The 21,945-nt window shown below is 45.6% G+C and overlaps 1 protein-coding gene across 2 annotated transcripts in view; it reads right to left on the minus strand.

Annotated features, from left to right (window-relative positions):
- The window catches only part of DMAP1 (DNA methyltransferase 1 associated protein 1), a 48,452-nt gene extending 31,150 nt beyond the window's left edge, over positions 1–17,302 (minus strand). The window contains exons 1-4 of one of the 2 annotated variants that reach the window (XM_038414542.2): positions 17,104–17,302; positions 15,046–15,155; positions 12,252–12,343; positions 10,954–11,149 (exon numbers count right to left, since the gene is read on the minus strand). In XM_038414542.2, coding sequence (XP_038270470.1) covers positions 10,954–11,149; positions 12,252–12,343; positions 15,046–15,147 — 390 coding nt within the window. In that variant the 5' untranslated portion in view covers positions 15,148–15,155; positions 17,104–17,302. Of the gene's footprint in view, positions 1–10,953; positions 11,150–12,251; positions 12,344–15,045; positions 15,156–16,299; positions 16,323–17,103 lie in introns of those variants that run through there. The other variant, XM_043490581.1, reaches the window with a different exon arrangement.
- Between the last annotated feature and the right edge of the window lie 4,643 nt (positions 17,303–21,945).

Raw genomic sequence — 21,945 nt, forward strand, 5'->3', positions numbered from 1 at the left:
TTTCCCTGACTTCTTTTTCTTCTGGCTTTAGAGCTGGGAGAGGCACAGAGACTGCCCTGGTCTTGATGGCTGGTGGCCACCTCCTGGCACAGGTGTCCATGTGCTGATCTGATATCTGTTAGCAACCTGACTCCAGTGACCGTACGGGGATGCTCGTGTGCTGCCCATGGCATGCCCCGCCAGACTTGTGCTCCAGTAGATCACTGGAGGAGGCCTGGCTACAGCGTAGCAAAAGGCTGACAACACTCTGCTCTCACATCTCTCAAAGGCCCAGACAGTGCAGGACCTGTCAAGTGCTGGGCTTGGATGATGGCTGGCTGAGTGGACAGGACTGAAGTGAGATGGGAACGGCCCCTCCAGATGGCAGATGTTGTATCTGCTCCTTCAATTCAGGGGGCTGTATCTGCCCTCAGAACAAGGAGCACAAGCTTGGAGCCTTGCTGGATTTTTGGCTTCTCCTGGAGTTCCAATCAGTAGCCGCTGAGAACGAGGCTCTCTCTCCTCGCTGCAAGGTAAGAAGATTGTGATATGGACATTACCCAGGTTTGGTCACTTCCAGACTTGGTAACCACTAGGGCTACTGCTCATCTGGAACACTCTCCACTTCTGGTCACCCGTCTCAACAGAGAGACAGTGAAAGGAGATGGGGTTCAGAGGCAAGCAGCAAGAATGATTAGATGAAAAGACTATGAATGAGTAGCTCAGAGAGGAGACGAATGAGAACATAAGAATGGGCACACTGGATAGGACCAATGGTCCACCTAGCCCAGTACCCTGTCTCTCTGACAGTGACCAGTACCAGGACTTCAGGGGGAGCACACAGAACAGAGCAGCTGGAGTGGCCCACCCTTGTCTTCCACTCCCAGCTTCTGGCACTCAAAGGTTTAGGGTCCCCAGAGCTTGGGGTTGCATCCCTGACCATCTTGGCTAATGCCCACTGATGGACCCTCCATGAATTTATCTAGTTCTTTTTTTAACCCCGGTATACTTTTGACTATCACAACATCCCATAGCAATGAGTTCCACAGACTGATTGTGCACTGTGTGAAAAAGTCCTTCCTCCTACACCTGCTCCCTATTCATTGGGCGACCCCTGATTTTTGTATTGTGAGAAAGGGTAAATAACAATTCTCTATCCACTTCTTCCACACCAGTCATGATTTTATAGACATTATCACATTCCCCCTTTGTTGTCTTTTCTAAATGAACAGCCCTAATCCCTTTAGTCTCTCCTTACATGGAAGCCATTCCACACCCTTGATCATCTTTTGATCTCCTTTTTTGAAAAAGTAACAGATTTTTTAGATAAAGGAAACACAGTGGATCTAATTTACCTAGATTTCAGTAAGGCATTTGATACCGTGCCACATGGGGAATTATTAGTTAAATTGGAGAAGATGGGGATCAATATGAACATCAAAAGGTGGATAAGGAATTGGTTAAAGGGGAGACTGCAACGGGTCCTACTGAAAGGCGAACTGTCAGGTTGGAGGGAGGTTACCAGTGGAGTTCCTCAGGGATCGGTTTTGGGACCAATCTTATTTAATCTTTTTATTACTGACCTTGGCACAAAAAGTGGGAGAGTGCTAATAAAGTTTGCAGATGATACAAAGCTGGGAGGTATTGCCAATTCGGAGAAGGATCGGGATATTATACAGGAGGATCTGGATGACCTTGTAAACTGGAGTAATAGTAATAGGATGAAATTTAATAGTGAGAAGTGTAAGGTTATGCATTTAGGGATTAATAACAAGAATTTTATTTATAAGTTGGAGACGCATCAATTAGAAGTAATGGAAGAGGAGAAGGACCTTGGAGTATTGGTTGATCATAGGATGACTATGAGCTGCCAATGTGATATGGCTGTGAAAAAAGCTAATGCGGTTTTGGGATGCATCAGGAGAGGCATTTCCAGTAGGGATAAGGAGGTTTTAGTACCGTTATACAAGGCACTGGTGAGACCTCACCTAGAATACTGTGTGCAGTTCTGGTCTCCCATGTTTAAAAAGGATGAATTCAAACTGGAGCAGGTACAGAGAAGGGCTACTAGGATGATCCGAGGAATGGAAAACTTGTCTTATGAAAGGAGACTCAAGGAGCTTGGCTTGTTTAGCCTAACTAAAAGAAGGTTGAGGGGAGATATGATTGCTCTCTATAAATATATCAGAGGGATAAATATAGGAGAGGGAGAGGAATTATTTAAGCTCAGCACCAATGTGGACACAAGAACAAATGGGTATAAACTGGCCACCAGGAAGTTTAGACTTGAAATCAGACGAAGGTTTTTAACCATCAGAGGAGTGAAGTTTTGGAATAACCTTCCAAGGGAAGCAGTGGGGGCAAAAGATCTATCTGGTTTTAAGATTCTACTCGATAAGTTTATGGAGGAGATGGTATGATGGGATAATGGGATTTTGGTAAGTAATGCTCTTTAAATATTCAGGGTAAATAGGCCAAATCCCCTGAGATGGGATATTAGATGGATGGGATCTGAGTTACTATAGAAAATTCTTTCCTGGGTATCTGGCTGGTGAATCTTGCCCATATGCTTAGGGTTTAGCTGATTGCCATATTTGGGGTCGTGAAGGAATTTTCTTCCAGGGCAGATTGGAGAGGCCCTGGAGGTTTTTCGCCTTCCTCTGTAGCATGGGGCATGGTTGACTTGAGGGAAGCTTCTCTGCTCCTTGAAGTCTTTAAACCACGATTTGAGGACTTCAATAGCTCAGACATAGTTGAGGTTTTTCGTAGGAGTGGGTGGGTGAGATTCTGTGGCCTGCGCTGTGCAGGAGGTCGGACTAGATGATCAGAATGGTCCCTTCTGACCTTAGTATCTATGAATCTATGAATCTTTGTTGCCCTTCTCTAAACCTTTTCCAGTTCCACCATATCCTTTTCCAGATGGTGTGACCAGTACTAGACACAGTATTCAAGGAATGGGCGTACTATAGATTTATATCGTGTTATGATTTCTTTTGTCTTATTTTCTATCCCTTTCCTAATATTCTGTTAGCCTTCTTGACCACGGCTGCTCATTGGGGGAAGTTTTTGGAGAACTGTCCGCTGTGACTCCAAGATCTCTTTCTTGAGAGGTAACAGCCAATTTAGAACCATCAGTTTGTATGCATAGTTGGGACTACATTTTGCAATATGCATTACTTTGCACTTATCAGTGTTGAATTTCATCTGCCGTTTTGTTGCCCCATCCTCCGATTTTATGAGATCTTGAACAATTTTGTAACATTGCAAATTTTGCCACTTCACTGTTCACTCCCTGAGAGAAATACAACTTAATGACTAGGACAGAGAAGGGAGATCAGGTTTTCTATTTACCTCTCACAATGCAAGAATGAGGGGACACTCAATTAAAGGGAAAGGCAGAAAATTTCAAATGGAAAAAAAGGAAAAGCTTGCTTATCAAACAAATTAACCAACCGGTGAAACTCACGTCTATCCAGATCTCAATGATAAGAGCCTAGCAGGATTCTAAGACCCATTAAACCCATATATGGGTACTCAGAGCAGCCAGTCATGTTAGCTCAGATAAAGGTAGAGATGGAAACCCTTGTGTTTCATGGCATAAGCTGACCACTAAACGGCAGGAAGCAGGAAAAAACTTCCCTTTGGGGCAGGGACTGTCACTTACGACGCGTTTTGCCCAGCACTCAGCACAATCGGGCCCTGAATGGGTTGGCCTCTCGGTGCCTGCAGTATAAATGATAAATAATTAAAAGAACAGCAGCAGGCTATTTACAAATCTCCCACGGTAGGGGTTTTAACTCTGAAGCATCTGGCACTGCCCACTGCTGGAGACAGGACACTGAGCCGGATGGACCTGGGTCTGCTCCAGTCTGGCAATTCCCAGGGAATGCAACTGCCTGACTCCTTAGTGGGGTTTTTTTCATGGAGCTCAGCAGACTGACACAGAATCAAGAGGAGGGGATGCACTGAGATTGGAGAAGGGGCCTGGAAGCAAGTGGGGATGGAGAACCTGGTGGGAGGGAGGGAGAGAGATCAAACGAGGGCCTAAGCGGGAGGAACTGAGACTGAGGCGGTGATGAAAAGACTAAGGGGAAAGGAGACAGGCAAAAGGGGTCAAGCCTGGGGAGAAAAGGGGCAAAAGAATCTGCAGCCACTAGAGCACACTCCCCTCCAGAGCCTGGAATGGGACCCAACAATCCCGAGTCTCACCATTCCTCCGCCCTCAGCAATATCTGTGCAACGCGCTGGCAAAATGTTTTATCCCCCTCTCGTGCTGGTCCAGGTAGCAGTAGTAGGTTGCCATCCTCTATCAGTTACTCTCTTAGCTCAGTGGCAGAGGTGTGTGTGGAGGATCTAAAGGTTCCAACCCTGCTGATGACGTGTGGGGGTGTCAGTATGATACCAGGTGATGAAATTTGTTTCTTCAGTTTGCTTTTAAAAGCTAGGAAATGACACACACAAAAACAGCACTAAAAGAATATTAGGAATGCTGCCAAGTCCGGCCCGCCAAAGTTAGGAAACGCCAGAGTTCAGGTTACCTCTTATGCATATGCAGGATATAGTTTTTAATTACATGGTCACATATTATCTTTCCACAGGACCCTGCCTCATTTGGCACAGGCTGGCCCTGCCGGGGGACGAATCAGGGCTGTGCACTGAAGGAGGCTGTTGTCTGTAGGACCTGGCCCAGTTTGTTGCCGGAAAAGAAAGGATGGTCTCATGGTTAAAGGAGCTGAATGCTGCCCTGGGCAACTGGATTCTCTCCCTGCCCCTGACACAGAGTTCCTGTGTGATGTCGGGCAAGTCACTTAACCCGAACTTTTCACAGGGGTCCCTGTGTGTTCCTCATTTCTGGTGCCTGACTTGAGATTCTGGGGTCTGATTTGCAGAGGTGCGGAGCAATCAGCTGCAGCTGAGGTCCGTGGAAGCTGTGTTTGAAACATATAAAGTGCTGTATCATGTTAAATACTCTGAAAAATCAGGTCCACGCTGTCTCACATTGGGCACCCAGAATTAGTGGATACTTTTGGATTTTAACCTCTCAGTTTCCCAACTGCAAAACAGGGAAAACGCCACCCCATCACCTCAGAGGGTGTTGTGAAAATAAATTCGTTAATGTCTGTGAAATACTAAGATACTGTTGTAATGTGCAACATAGCAAAGCCCAGGAGGAAATCAGACATTCTGTCTTCAGAGCAGGGTTTGAATAGTGTGCTGTGAGTAAGGCATGGGACGACACAATGAACAGCTGCTCAGGAAATGAGCCTCGTTCACCCTGATCCTATGGGTCCTATGGAAAAAAACAGTATGTGATCATGTCACTAATGACTATCATAAGCACATGAGCAAGGGGGCCGAATTAAGGTTGCCTAGGCAATCTTAATTCTGGTATTTCCTAGCTCTTCTGTGCTTGACTTTGCAACCTTAATAATGTTCTTTTAACACTTTTTTGTGGGTTTTATATATATTTAAATAAAAACACTAACCACTGAAACACAGTCATGTCTGACACAGAAGACAGCAGCTATTTATAACAAAGCACAGCAACATTTCAAATTGGACAGTTTGCAATTAATGCCAGCTACGCTACAGACAGGAAGCAAAGTAAACTGTATTTAGTGCTCCACGTTTTCCATTTTTACCGATTTTCACCGATAAATTATCAGGTTTTTTTAATTAATGAAGTTCAATTTTTACTAATTTACATCCATTTATCAATTCACTCAATTTTTTTGGATTTTTGATTTAGTCCTGCACATGATCTAGTCCAAGAGGTGAATATAGCTGGACCGCTTGGTAACAGTGACCATAATGTAATTAAATTTAACAGCCCTGTGGTGGGGAAAACCTCACAGTGGCCCAACACAGTAGCATTTAATTTCAGAAAAGGGAACTACTCAAAAAAAAGAAGTTAGCTAAACAGAAATTAAAAGATACAGCTCCAAAAGTTGAAATCCCTGCAAGCTGCATGGAAACTTTTTAAAGACACCATAATAGAAGCTCAACTTAAATGTATACCCCAAATTACAAAACATAGTAAGAGAACCAAAACAGTGCCAGCGTGGCTAAACAACAAAGTAAAAGAAGCAGTGAGAGACAAATAGGCATGCTTTCAAAAGAGGAAGTTAAATCCTAGTGAGGAAAATAGAAAGGAGCATAAACTCTGGCAAATTAAGTGTAAAAATATAACTAGAAAGGCCAAAAAAGAATGTGAAGAACAGCTCGCCAAAGACTCAAAAAGTAATAGCAAAAATACATGTAAGTGCATCAGAAGCAGGAAGCTGCTAAGCAATCAAAGGGGCCACTGGCCGATCGAGGTGCTAAAGCAGCACTCAAGGAAGATAAGGCCATTGCGGAGAAACGAAATGGATTCTTTGCATCGGCCTTCATGGCTGAGGAGGATGTGAGGGAAATTCCCAGATCTGACCCATTCTTTTTAGGTGACAAATCTGAGGAACTGTCCTAGATTGAGGTGTCATTAGAGGAGGTTTTGGAACAAACTGATACACTAAACAGTAATAAGTTACCAGGGTATCACCCAAGAGTTCTGAATAAACTCGAATGTGAAACTGCAGAGCTACTAATTGTAGTTTGTAACCTATCACTTAAATCAGCTTCTGTACCAAATGCCTGGAGAATAGCTAATGTGATGCCAATTTTTAAAAAGGGGTCCAGAGGTGATTCTGGCAATTACAGGCCGGTAAGCCTGACTTCAGTACGGGGCAAACTGTTTGAAACTATAGTAAAGGACAAAATTGTCAGACAGATGGATGAACATAATTTGTTGGGGAAGAGTTAACATGGGTTTTGTAAAGGGAAATCATGCCTCACCAATCTACTAGAATTCTTTAAGGGGTCAACAAGCATGTGGACAAGGGGGATCCAGTGGACATAGTCTTAGACTTTCAAAAAGCCTTTGACAAGGCCCCTCACCAAAGGCTCTTAAGCAAAGTAAGCTGTCATGGGATAAGAGGGAAGGTCCTCTCAGGGATTCCTAACTGATTAAAAGATAGGAAAGAAAGGGTAGAAATAAACGGTAAATTTTCAGAATGGAGAGAGGTAAATAGCGGTGTTCCCCAGGGGTCTGTACTGGGCCCATTCCTATTCAACATATTTATACATGATCTGGAAAAAGGGGTAAACAGTGAGGTGGTAAAATTTGCAGATGATACAAAACTACTCAAGACTGTTAAGTCCCAGGCAGCTTGTGAAGAGCTACAAAAGGATCTCACAAAACTGGGTGACTGGCCAACAAAATGGCAGATGAAATTCACTGTTGATAAAAGTAAAGTAATGCACACTGGAAAACATAATCCCAACTACACATATAAAATGATGGGGTCTAAATTAGCTGTTATCACTCAAGAAAGAGATCTTGGGACTGGGAGTCATTGTGGATAGTTCTCTGAAAACATCCACTCAATGTGCAGCGGCCATCAGAAAAGGGAACAGAATGTTAGGAATCATTAAGAAAGGGATAGATAATAAGACAGAAAATATCATATTGCCTCTATATAAATCCATGGTACGCCCACATCTTGAATACTGTGTGTGGATGTGGTCGCCCCATCTCAAAAAAGATATATTGGAATTGGAAAACCTGCAAAAAAGGGCAACAAAAATGATTAGGGGTATGGAACAGCTGCCGTATGAGGAGAGATTAATAAGACAGGGACTTTTCAGTTTGGAAAAGAGACGACTAAGGGGGGATATGATAGAGATCTATAAAATCATGACTGATGTGGAGAAAGTAACTAAGTGTTATTTACTCCTTCTCATAACACAAGAACTAGGGGGCACCAAATGAAATGAATAGGCAGCAGATTTAAAACAAACAAAAGGAAGTATTTTTTCACATAATGTACAGTCAACCTGTGGAACTCTTTGCCAGAGGATGATGTGAAGGCCAAGACTATTACAGTGTTCAAAAAAGAATTAGATAAGTTCATGGAGGATAGGTCCATTAATGGCTATAAGCCAGGATGGGCAGGGATGGTATCCCTAGCCTCTGTTTGCCAGAAGCTGGGAATGGGCAACTGGGGATGGATCACTCAATGATTCCTTGTTCCGTTCATTCCCTCTGGGGCACCTGGCATTGGCCACTGTCGGCAGACAGGATACTGGGCTAGATGGACCTTTGACCTGACCCAGTATGGCCGTTCTTATGGGTACTTATTTTTGTTAAACACTAACAAATTACGCGATGGTTGTGTGCTGCGGCTCTGAGAATGAAGCAGTTCTGCAGTGTAAAACCCAGAACACACACACGGTGGAGGTCGGAAAAATCAAGCAATGTTAATATGGCACTATGATTGGCTCACAAAGAGATGCTGCCTGCCTGTCCGTTTAGTGCGGTGCTGAATTTAAACCATCAATCCTCCACAGGTAAAGATAAGGTAAAAAGACAAACATGGGGCAAAAACCACAAATCTATGCCCGAATACCAACAAGAAAATCAGTGCTTAGAACTTTCCAAGGAAAGTAAAGACAGGCGCGAAGAGGATGCATTGTGCTGCAAATACTGCAGCACTGAGGTCAGTGGTCATGCTGACAGAATAAAGGAGCATGTCAAAGTCAAAAGCAAGCAACACAAGAAGCTTAAAGAAGAAAGCAAGCTTCAGGACAAACAGTCAATATCAGGGGCTTTCACTAGGGCTTTAACAAAAGGGAGGACACAGCACGATTGTGTCAATGAATCTGTACGTGCTCTTTGTTTCACCCAGTGACCGCTGTTAATTGCAGAGGAGCCTATTGTTGACTTTATACAACAATCCTGTCCAGCTACAAAACCCTTCCTAATGCAGACAACCTCACTCGTAAGTATCTGAAAGAAAATGACAACGCGTTAGTACCTAAACCGATGGAACGACTTGATGGAAATATGCTGCCTAGTCTGATTTTTGACAAGTCTCCTTGATGCTTTGGACCTTCCGATTCTTGGCCTTTTGTTTTCAGGTTTTGATTTCAAAGCGAATAAACCCGCATTGTTTTGTGCTGACGTGACATTCATCCTCTCTGCTGACGGCCGTTTTGTCGATGCAGCAATAACTGGCACGTTTGAGATGTACCAAATAATTGGGAAAACGTGGCCACAACTAACGCAGATTCTGCTTCCTGCATAGCTAAGCTGGCACAGAGATTAATCTCCATCAGAAACTGGAGCTGCTAGGTATTACCTGTCTTCTCATCTGATTAACATTGCGCTGTCAGCAGCCACTGCTACAGAGGAAATGAAAGATGTGAAATCTTGCATCATTGGATTTGGGGCCGTTTTCAAGCATGCGAACAGGCTGAAGGCTTTGTTTTACACAGTGTGAGATGAGCGCAGAGCCGACTACTGTTTACCAACCATGGTTGTGCCACATCTGTAGATGATCTTGTACTTCCCTGACTGTCATGTAAATCATGTGTAGACTGTGCCACTGCATCTCCTAGATCAACCCAAGTTTGTTGGTTCTAAAGCAAAAACTCTGAAGAGACTGGCAAATAACCAGAATGACTATGAGATTCTGCGCAACAAGGTAATGGTCGTTGTTGAAAACTTGCAATCACTGTGTGATGCACAGAAAACATTGGAGTTTTCTCTGACTACTGCCAACACGTTTGCCAATACAGACGTTTACCGGATCATGCTAACCAAAGTCGCAATTGAATTAAGCACAAAAGCTGAAGGAGAAAGATACAGCCAGAAAACCCAGCTGTTTCTGGAAATCCTTCTGACCCCGGAATATGAGAAAACAAAAAATTATTTAAAACCTTCGACACAACACCCAGGGAGAAATGGGAGATGACCGTGGTCTGTAATCTGAACCTCAAAGCGTTTGGTGCCAAAGGTTCTTTTTGCAATGTCATCCAGGTGTTGCATCCCTTCCTCAAGGTGAGTTTTACAGCAGACTATGATTATTATGCCAGAGTGTTTCAACCATTTACCACTAAAGATGAAATTTTAAATCTGAAAGGGGAATTTACTACTCACATGAACTTGCCCATCCCTGACAATGCGAAACTGGATGTGCTGGCTTTGTGGAACAGTCATCCAGACACACTTCCCAACTTCACCAAAGTGGCATGGAGGGAGTGCACCCTCTGGTTCTACCGATGCAGAATGCTTATTTTCAAAGTTGGACTACCTCCAAGACAGCAAGAGGCTCAACACGAGAGAGGAGACTTTTGAAGACCATTACCTGAGCGTACACAAACTAGGATTTCTGGAAAAGCTACTAGCTCCGAGAGACAAAATAAGCCTTTGTACATTTAAAAAAAAAAGCTTAAATTATAGTTGTAAAATGTGGCTATTATAAAAGTTCCCCCCCCCCCGCCCCAGATTTTTTTTTATTTGTAACCCAATTTCATCCCAGTTTTAACGTTTGGAAAATAAACACTGAAAAGTTCCCAGATATTTGTAAAAAATAAAATAAAAATAGAAACTGAAAACACAGAACACTAACTGTACCGCAGCCAACCAAAACCCCAGTGGAAATTTCAGGTAGGTGGAACGTAATTATTTGTATTGGAATTTGGCAAGGAAACTGCAGCCAACACCCAAAATTTGCCACGTGATCCAGGGTGACAAGGGTAAAGACCTTGTCTTTAAGTCTCATTCAAGATATGAGCCCTCTTGCTACACAGCAGCCCCTAGATCCATGATGGGGCTCTGAGTCAGTGCTGACGCAGAGGGAACAACACTGCCCCCTACTGAATCACCCACAGCACTCCCTGTAGCACCAAGGCTGTACTGCCAAGCTCTGATCCCATTCCAAACCCACTTAGCTCGAAGGATCAGGTGAGACTGCAGCCTGAGGTCGCAGGCCAGACTGCAATTGAAAATGCTATTGCCCAATATAGCGCGAGTGCCTGTGTGGAAGGAAGGGGCTTCTCAGCCTCTCATCTGAGACACTGTGCAGAGGGTAGCTTCCTGCTGTGTAATGACAGCCAGCCTGTCCACTTCTCCCATCCCCACATGCTCCCACTTACTTTATTGAACCTGGCGAAGGGGTAATCCTTTCCCTCCTCTGCGGCCCTCCTCCAGTGGTAGAACATCGCCCCGTCTTTCCTCGCGGGGTTGGTGAAAGGCATCCACTTCCAGGGCCGTACTTTCTTGGAGCCCAGCTTTGCCTTGACTGTGCGGTAGCCCTGCGTCGTGTCACTGGGCAGCAGCGGAGGTGCATCCCTGCAGAGGAGAGAAGGCCAGGTTGAGAGAAGCAGCAGTCTGCACTGCACTCCTGTGAAGAGTCTTTGCCATGGATCCTGGCAGCGCAGTAGGTAGTGCAGGAGACCAGGGTTCAAGCCCCATTCCTGGTTTTGCACTCCCCAGGATGCAGATATCCCATACGGCTCCAGGGTGACATTCTGGCTTTGGGTCACACAACAGCATCCACCCCACAATCGCCCTGAATCAACTCAAGCTCACCACTGAGAGCTCCAAAGGGGAGTCAAAGCCACCACGGTATAAAGAGTGATGAAGGTGCAGAGCCTGCTAGCAAGGTGAGATTCATGTGTGTCAATGGAAAATCACATGCCTGGACTTGGAGATGGAACAAACAGCATGGAGGCGTTTGAAAGGAAGAGCTGTCTGGAAAGCAGACAGTGCTAGAGACCTCTGGGCCGATAGCACAGTCCATAGCAAATGCCATATTTGGGATTAGGAAGGAATTTTCCCCTTGGTCACATTGGAAGAAACCCTGAGTGGGTTTCGCCTTCCTCTGCAGCATGGGGCATGGGTCACTTACAGGTTTAAACTAGAGTAAATGGGGGATTCTCCATAACTTGAAGTCTTTAAATCATGAATTGAGGATGTCAGTAACTTAGCCAAAAGTTAAGGGTCTGTTACAGGAATGAGGTTCTGTGCAATGAGCAATGTGCGGAAGGTCAGGCTAGATCATGATGGTCCCTTCTGATCTTAAAGTCTATGAGTTTGCAGCGTAACACTTGCGGAAACAAAAGCAGTTGTTGCTCCCGGTGGCACATACAGGGGAATTAGATACAAAAGGGCATATATGCTGCCCCAGGTGATGTAGCTCTGGAGTGACTGCACTTTTCTCATCACATGCACAGAGCAGAGCCTCCCCATTCTGGAATGAGAAAGAAAATATAAACAAGAGAAACAAAAATGATAAAAAGCCTAGAGTAGATGAGATTGAAGGTGCTAAATTTTAGGGGCTGGATTGTCAAAGATTCCAAGTATGACTAGGTCAGGCAATGACAGACTGGAGCCATTGGTGGGTGCCAGTTCTCCCATGAAACTGTGCAGAACACTAACCAGAGACGCTTACTTTTTATCGGAGTAGAGAAGTGCATAAACCTCTCGGTGCATCCCCTCCGGCCTCTTAAATGTCAGCGTCTCAGATGATTTCTTGGATTTTTTCTGAAACATAAGATTTTGGTTATAGATTGAGAGATTAAGGCAGAAGAGACCATTAGATCACACAGACTGACTTCTTCTATATATCACCAGCTATTATATTTCACCCAGTTATCCCTGTATGGAACCCAATAACTTGTGTTTGGCTTCCAGAAAGGTATCCCGTCTTGATTTGAAAGCATCAGGAGATGGGAAATCCACCACTTCCCTTGGTAGTCTGTTCCAGTGGTTTAATCACCCTCACTGTTAAAAATGTGTGCCTTATTTCTCACTGAATTTGTCTGGCTTCCACTTCCAGCCGTTGGTCCTTGTTCGGCCTTTCTCTGCTAGATTAAAGAGCCTTTTACTACCTGGAATTTTCTCGCCAGGAAGGTGCTTATATACTGTAATCATGTCACCTCTCATCTTCTTCTTCATAAACTAAACAGACTGAGCTCTTAAAGTCTCTCACAGAAAGGCATTTTCTCCTGCCCTCAAATAATTTTTGTTGCTCTTTTCTGCACCCTCTCCAGTTTTTCAATATCTTTTTTAAAATGTGGACACTAGAACTGGACCCAGTATTCCTGTATCGATCTCACCAGTGCCATCTACAGACATAAAGTCACCTCCCTACTCCTCCAGCTAGCACTTTTTGAATATTGGGACATTAGAGCTCTTCTACTCTTCTGGAGTTATCCCAGTATTCCAAGAATTATAAAAATGAACATCAGTGAGCCAGAGATCTCCTCAAGACAACTCTTTTAGGACTCTTGGTTGCAAAGCATCTAGGCCTCTTGATTTTTTAAGTATTTATTTCTAGGAGATATTGTTTAACACCCTCCTTAGTTACTAAGGTATTGGAAACTACTTCATTGTCATGCATCTTTTCAAACCCAGAATAGAAATATTTATTGGACACTTCTACCTTTTCTGCATCATTAACAGTTTTACATCTCCACCTAGTAATGGGCCTATACCATTCTTGGAATTTCTTTTGTTACTAATATACTTTAAAAACTCTTTATTTTCCTTAGCCCTGCCAGCTGTGGAGTTTTCCCTTATGACTTTAGCTTCCCTTATCAATTTTCTACTTTTGATAGCTTCCTAACTTATATTGATTATCTATTTCCCTTTTACTCCATTTGTCATATGTTGCTTCCCCCCGACTGCTGCCTTCACTCTTTCATGGAGCTAGGATGGGATTTTAATCAGTTGTCCTCTTTCTTGATTGTGGCTTTTTGGCCATCTAATACACTGCTTTTAAAACTCCCAATTTTAATTTAAATTTTTCTGTCTACATATTTCCTCTGAATCAATTTTTCTCATATTTTTCCTCAGCTTTGGGAAATTAACCCTTTGGAAGCACCAAGCACGCACATTACTGGTTGGTGCTGTCCTCTATTTGCTCATATTGAATGTAATCATGTCGTGGTCACTGGTCCCTAGGCAAACACCAACTTCCAGCCCATTGATAAATTCATCTTTATCTGTCATAATGATGTCTAACATAGAGTTACCTCAAGTTACTTTTGAATTAGAAAATTATCATCTATAATTTTTGGAAACACTAGTGGTGTTTTACTACTGGCTGCATAAGACCTCTAAAGTGTGTCTCTCAAACTGAAGTCCCCCATAACACTATTTATCTTTCCACACATTACAGACAGGTGTTTAAAGAGTAACTCATTCTGGTCTCTGGTTTCCACTGGTGGCATATAACAGATCCACATCAATACCCTGTCCCTGGCTTTGTTAGTTAGCACATTGATCCTTATGCATTCAAGATCCTGTGGGTCTGAGTTATCCATAACTTTCAAACAAGTAATAGGGTCTTTAAGGCAGAGCACCACCCCACAACTCTTTTATCCACTCTGTCCTTCATGCACAGGTCATAGCTAGTAATTTTAACACTCCAATCATGCACATTCTCTCACCAGTTTTCAGTAATGCCAGTTATATTAGTCTTTGCACTGATGAGAAGGCAGCCCCAGGGAGCTGCACTTCTGTGTGGAGATAGACATTTCAATGGAGAGGAAACAGTGGCTGGGGAGTGCTTTGAGTGTGATGGCATTTTATTATTATATAGTTTCATCTCAAATTGGACAGTCTGGGACCTATGCTATAGTCTTGATTCTCTTGGATCTGGAGTTCCTGTCCATCTCTCTGTTTATATTGTCCCATCCCCATAGCATCTAAGCACAACAATGCCCCTGTGAAGTATGGAAGAAATATTATACCCATTTAACAGGTGGGAAACTGGGGTACAGCGCAAATATAGATAAGGTCTAAATGACTTGCCTGAGGTCACAGACAAATCCTGTGGTCAAGCCAGAGACATAGCTCTGGGTCTCCCAAGTCCCATTTTCAACTCCTTAACCCCAAAGCCATCCCTTCTTGAGTTTGCCAGACATCTGGCATTTGACTGTTTAGATTTCTGACAAAATGTTTGGATTCTGTGAACACAACCCTCCAGAACACAAGGAGATGGGTAAATGAAGATACAGGGAAGCCAGGAAATGGACGTACATGTAAGATGCCATATACTCCATGGAAATGCCCAAAGTCAACAACTATAATAGTAAGAAATATTTGTTTTTCTCCAGTCTCATTCAGTTATAGTCATTTGAGATGACACTTGTGAGAACAGTAGGTAAAAAGTTTTCAGACACAAGTGTGATTTTCAAGTCGGTGCCTAGGGTAAAGAGTTCAGGCCCATAACCCAGTACCTTATCAGAATTGATGATGTCCTTCTTATTGATGGTTCCCGTGTTCTCTGACTCCACACCCCCCAGCTCCAGAATATCCCGCACATCTGCGCCTGTCGCCATCTTGCTCTCTGGAGGCAGAAACACAGTGGTCAAAACAAGAGCCCTATGAACAGGCATCCACAGGGCATATATGCAGATTGTCCTCTGTAAAATGAACCACTTTGCTCATCCCTCTCCAATGTCCAGCAGCCCTTGCCCGTCCTCCCCACAGGGCAAACAGACCAAGTCATTCATCCTCGTTCAGCAGACATTTTATTTGATTCTAAAATGGACTTTGTTCTTCAAATGCTTAGCAATAGAAAATGATGGGTACCAATGAGGGGTAGCTGTTCCTGGAAGAGAACATAGACATCACCATACTGGCTCACACCAAGATATTTCTAGCCCATTAACCCATCTCTGAAAATGGCCCAGCACTAGATGCTTCAGATATCTTTAAAATGGCCAAATTATTTTGACACGGAGGACAGAGGTCAAGTCTAAAACTACTGACAAGATGAGGGAAAAAATGACTTTTCCAACACAAAATAATGCAAAATTTACCAAATATTTTCAACTTTATATGTACTGCACCAACAGAGATGCAGCCACCTCTGGGGTGGCACCCACCGTCACACAATGAAGAAGGGGACATTTCTAGCCAAATGCTCTCTCACTATCATGACAGTGACCCCACTGGACCTTTAGCATCCACACAGAGCAGAGAAGACCAGCATTTGTAAGATCTTATCCAAATCTCCACACACAATAAAGTGCCTGGAATTCTACTTATTTATTGTGGATCCAGGGCTGTTGAGATTTGAACCAGTGGTTCCAGAGAGACTAGCCACCTTAAACATGATGGTTAAACTGCTAAAACATCCCCGCCTAGATCTTCATCTCCTAAGAGTATAAAAGATTCCCACAGATGACTGTTCATCCGTTCACCCAGCCAGCTGAGAGAGGACGACTTTTATAAGAGCACATTCCTCACAGGCACCAGTACGGCTGCGCTGCTTTCCCATGGGCTCAGTAAAAGAAACTTTTAAAAGAAGGAAAATCCTGATAAGTGAGAAGCTGCCACTTGCCCAAATGGGATGGGGTGTGAAAATCAGTCCTGTTACCTGCCTGGATCCCAGACTTCCACTCTGTACAGACCCCCTCCCACTGCAAAGGCTACTAGTGCTGGCTTCTCCTTGGGATTTACCGACAGGAGAAAACGCAAAATGACACCTCAGTCAGAGCCAGGGGTAAAACTGGCCGGGATTTCCTAGGGTGCTGAGATGGTGATGAAGGCCCGTTGGGTCCTGGTGGATCCATTTGCAAATCACAATGGGATGTTTTTCTAACAGATCTGCTCCGGGAATTCTTGGGGGCAGCTCTCTGGCCTGTGCTATACAGGGGTCAGACGTGAGGATCAGAATGGTCCTTTCTGACCTTGCATCTGTGACCTCTCAGGCCACCCACCTGGATACAGATTCCCCAGGGCCCTCTAATCCCTGCCCCACCTCAGGAGCCACCTAGAGCAAACCCTCTCAATCCCTGCCCAGAGACCCTATGTCCAGCCCCACCATCCAGAACCCCAACCCCATCCTCAGACCCCCCCAGCCCTTCCATCCAGGACCCCGACCCCATCCTCAGACCCCCCCAGCCCCACCCCCGAGGACCCCGACCCCATCCTCAGACCCCCCCAGCCCCCAGGACCCCGACCCCATCCTCAGACCCCCCCAGCCCATCCCCCAGGACCCCGACCCCATCCTGAGACCCCCCAGCCCATCCCCCAGGACCCCGACCCCATCCTCAGACCCCCCCAGCCCCCAGGACCCCGACCCCATCCTCAGACCCCCCCAGCCCATCCCCCAGGACCCCGACCCCATCCTCAGACCCCCCCAGCCCATCCCCCCAGGACCCCGACCCCATCCTCAGACCCCCCCCAGCCCATCCCCCAGGACCCCGACCCCATCCTCAGACCCCCCCAGCCCCACCCCCCAGGACCCCGACCCCATCCTCAGACCCCCCCCAGCCCCACTCTCCCACCTGGGCCGGTGCCACCCGAAGCAGCGGAGCCGGGGCTGGTGTCACAGCGAATCGGGTCCGACCAGAGGCACTTCCGGTCTCCGCCGCCACAGACCGGAAGTGCCCGGACCGTGAGCGGCACGTAACGCGGCGTCCGGCCTCTTCGGAGCCTGGGCCGGGCCCCTGAGTCCCGGGGCCGGGGTACGGGGGGGCGGGGCTGTCCCGATCCCGATCCCGATCCCGATCCCGGGGGCTCCCGCGGCGGCTGTTGGGGTCACAGGAGCCCCCCGAGCAGCCGGGTCCCCCCAGCCCCAGCCCCAGCCCCAGCCCCGGGCTCACTCCGGCCTCTGCAGGAAGCGGGGGGCGTTGGGGTCACGAGCCGCCCGGCCCCCGTCAGGGCTGCCCGCGGTGGCCGGGGCCCGGTGGAGGGAGTCCGGGGCACCCCAGAGACTCCCGGGTTTATTCGGGCAGAAGCTGCCGTGGGTAAAACCCCCCCCTTCTCCGGAGGCCTGGCCAGCAGCGACCGGGTCGTAGCGGGGTCCGGGCCGCTGGAAGCGCCGCCCCGAGGGGAGCAGCCGCAGCCCTGGGGGGGAGCCTGGGACGGGGCCGGGCCCCCGCCCTCCTGGCACCGGGACGAAGCCTCCTGCCCCGTCTGCCGGCCCAGGGAATGAGCGGCTCAGCGCCCGCGGCCTCTCCTGACCGCCGGGGCGCCCTTGCCCTTCCCCCCTCGGGCCCGTGGGCGCAGCTTCTGAGGAGGAGCCCCTCGCACCCACTGCTGCCCCGGCCCGCCTCTGCTGCCCCCCTGCCCCTGCACACGCCTCCCTGCTTTCCGTCACCCCCTCCACGCCCTGAGCCCCCCAGTCTCCGCTCCCCGGTGGCCAAGCGCAGCAGAAGGAGTTAAGGGAACTAGCCTGGGCTTAAATTTTCATAGAGTCTTTCCTGGAGCCCCCATGGCTCTCTCCTCCCCCGTGCTATAAAAGCTCCGGTTGGGCTGAGAATATTTCCCGGGGCTCCATTCCAGACAGCTCTGGCCGAATTTAGGCCCTGGAACTCGCCCTGTAGGAAGCCACATGAGGTTTCGTTAGCACCATTCGCTGATTCCATGTTTTAGGAATAGTGGCAGCGCCATCAGAGGCTCCGGTCTGCAGGGGTCCCTGGGAAATGTGACCCTTGGGTGTTACTTCACTTATTGCTGCTGTCTGCCTGGTCTTCTCATCGCTAACCATGGCACAGCCAGCGCCATGTGTGAGAGAGGCCCTCTCTTTGGTCGGGTCTTTGTGTAGTTAGACCAGTAGATTATACCAGCAAAGCGCTCCTAGTGTGGACACAGCTGTTACCAACAAAAGTGTGCATTGGGTGGGATAGGTTATTCTGGACCCACCTGCAGCGTGGTCCACACTTAGAAGTTTTGCCAACATAACTGTTGGGGGGAATCAAACCCCTACCTGACTTAGGCTATGCTTGCAAAAGCCCCAGTGTAGGTGCAGTTATATTGGGTGGGGGAATCCTTTTGTAGGTATGGGTTGTTTCATTTGAGGAACTGGTAAAAGCACAGTTTGGGGCCAGTGTAAGCTTTGTCCACACTAGGGGCTATTGCCAGCTTAGTTCTGTCAGTCACAAATTACACCTCATCATATCCCTGACCTACATAGCTATGAAGGCAAAAGCTTGTAGTGAAGGGCCAAACTCTCTTAATTCTGATGCAGGAAGACACCGATACAGCTAGGAGGAATTAGAGGGGGAATGAAGGCAGCTGTGTGTGTGTGTGTGTATATATATATATATATATATATATATAAACAATTGGAGAAAAGGGGAAGTTGATAATAATTAATATTAAACCAGAAGCTAAGAATTTCAGAAAATTGATAAGGGAAGCCACAGGACCCAAGGAGAAATCTATGGCCAGCAGAGTTAAGGACAGTCAGAAAGAGTTTTTAAAACATATTAGGAACAAAAAGAATCCTGACAATGGTATTGGTCCATTAGTAGATGGAAATTGTAGAATTATTGATAATAATGTAGAAAAAGCAGAAGTGTTCTATTCTGTATTCAGGGAGAAAACAGATGATATTGTTTCACCATGTGGTGATGACAATACTCTTTCCCTTCCACTAGTATCTCTGGAGGGTGTTAAACCGCCGCTACTAAAGTTAGACATTTTTAAATCAGCAGGTCCAGCTAACTTGCATCCAAGAGTTTTTAAAGAGTTGGCTGAGATATTCCCTGGACTACTAATGTTGATTTTCAACAAGCCTTGGAGCCCTGGGGAAGTTCCAGAAGACTGGAAGACAGTTGATGTTGTGCCATTTTTTAAAAAAGGGTAAACAGGATGAGCCAGCTAATTATAGGCCTACCAGCCTGACATAAATTCCTGGCAAGACAATGGAGCAGCAAATACAGGACTTGATTAATAAATAATTAAAGGAGAGTAATGCTATTAATGCCAGTCAACATGGGTTTATGGAAAACAGATCCTGTCAAATATTTTTATGAGATTGCAAGTTTGTTTGAAAAAGATAATAGTCTTAATGTAATATAATTTGACTGCTGTAAGGCATTTGACTTCATACTGTGCCATATTTTAATTAAAAATCTAGAAGGATATAAAATGAACATTGCACACATTAAGTGGATTAAAACTGGCTAACTGATAGGTCTCAATATGTAACTAAAGGAGAATTGTGAGTGAGCAGGTCTCTTTCCTTTGGAGTCTGCAGGGATCTGTTCTTGGCATTATGCTATTTAACATTTTTATCGATGACCTTGAAGAAAACATAAAATCGTCACTCAAAAAGTTTACAAATGACACAACAATTGGGGGAGCATTAAACAATGAAGAGGACAGGTCACTGATTCACAGATAAATTGGGAACAAGTAAACAATATGCCTTTAATATGGCTAAATGTGAATGTATACAACTAGGAACAAAGGGGAAAAAGGATGAGCCAGGTAATTATAGGCCATGCTTACAGGATGGGGGACTCCCTCCTGGGAAGCAGTGACTCTGAAAAAGATTTGTGGGTTGTGGTGGATAATCCACTGAACATGAGAAACCAGTGTGATGCCATGGCCAAAAAAACTAATGCAATCCTGCGATGCATAAAAAGGAATCTCAAGTAGGTGCAGAGAGTTATTTTACCTCTGTATTTGGCACTGGTGCAACTGCTGCTGGAATAGTTTGTCCAGTTCTGGTGCCCACATTTCAAGAAGCATGTTGATAAATTGGAGAGGGGGATGCCAGCATAGAATCATGGAGATGTAGGGCTGGAAGGAACCTCAACAGGTTATATAGCACAGCCCACTGTGCTGAGGCAGGACCAAACAAACCTAGACCCACCTTGACAGGGGTTTGTCCAACCTGTTCTTAAAAACCTCCAGCGATGACGATTTCACGACCTCCCTTGGAAGCCTGTCCCAGAGCGTAACTCCCCTGAGAACTAGAAAGAGTTTCTGAATCCTAATATCTGACCTAAATCTCCCATGCTGCAGGTGAAGCCATCACTTTTTGTCCTACCTCCAGTAGACATGGAGAACAATCTGTCACTGTGCTCTTTCTGGCAGCCCTTAACGTATCAGAAGACTGTCAGGTCCCTCCCACCCCCTCAGTTTTCTATTCTCAAGACTAACCAGGCCCCATGTTTTTAACCTTTCCTTGTAGATCAAGTTTTCCAAACCTTTGATCATTTTTGTTGCTCTGATCTGGGCTCTCCAATTTATCCACATCTTTCATGAAGTGCAGAGCCCAGAACTGAACACAGTGCTCCAGCCGAGTCTTCACCGTGTCATGTAGAATGGGACAATTACATCCCGTGTCTTACATACAACACTCCTTTTAACACACCCCAAGATGAGATTAGCCTTTTTCGCAACTGCATCTCATTGTTGACTCATATTCAATTTGTGATCCACTATCACCTCAGATCCTTTTCAGCAATATGTAAGAACGGTCACACTGGGTCAGATCAATGGTCCATCTAGCCCAGTATCCTGTCTTCTGACAGTGGCCAATGCTGGTAATGAACAGAACAGGGAATCATCAAGTGACCCATATCCTGTTGCCCATTTCTAGATTCTGGCAAACAGAGGCTTACGGACACCATCCCTGCCCAGCCTGGCTAATAGCCATTGGTGGATCTACCCTACGTGAATTTATCTAATTCTTTTTTGAATCCTGTTATATAGTCTTGGCCTTCACAACATCCTCTGGTAAAGAGTTCCATGGGTTGACTGTGCGTTGTGTGAAGAAATACTTCCTTTTGTATGTTTTAAACCTGCTGCCCATTAATTTGGTGACCCCTCGATCTTGTGTTATGAGAAGGAGTAAATAACACTTCCTTATTTCCTTTCTCCACCCCATTTAAGAGACCACTATCATATCCCCCCTTAGTCATCTCTTTTCCAAGCTGAAAAGCACTACCACCTACCCAGTGATTCCCCATTTTGTAGTTGTGCATTTTATTTTTTCTTCCCATGTGTTGTACTTTGCACTTGTCTTTATTTAATTTCATCTTGTTGATTTCCAGTTCTCCAGTTTATCAAGGTTGTTTTGAATTTTTATCCTGGCCTCGAAAGTGCTTTCAGGCCATCCCAGTTTGGTGTCATCTGCAAATGTTGTACGCATACGTGCCACACCATTATCTAAATAATTAATGAAAATGTGGAGGTGTACCAGACCCAGACTAACCCCTGCAGGAGCTTCCTAAAAAACATACCCCCCCAATTAGACAGTGAACCATTGATAACTACTCTGAGTATGTTCTCTGTGTGTGTGTGTATATAAATCTCTCCTCTGTTTTTTCCACCAAATGCATCCGATGAAGTGAGCTGTAGCTCACAAAAGCTTATGCTCTAATAAATTT

Source organism: Dermochelys coriacea, chromosome 8 (assembly GCF_009764565.3).
Source record: "Dermochelys coriacea isolate rDerCor1 chromosome 8, rDerCor1.pri.v4, whole genome shotgun sequence".
Lineage (NCBI taxonomy): Eukaryota > Metazoa > Chordata > Testudines > Dermochelyidae > Dermochelys > Dermochelys coriacea.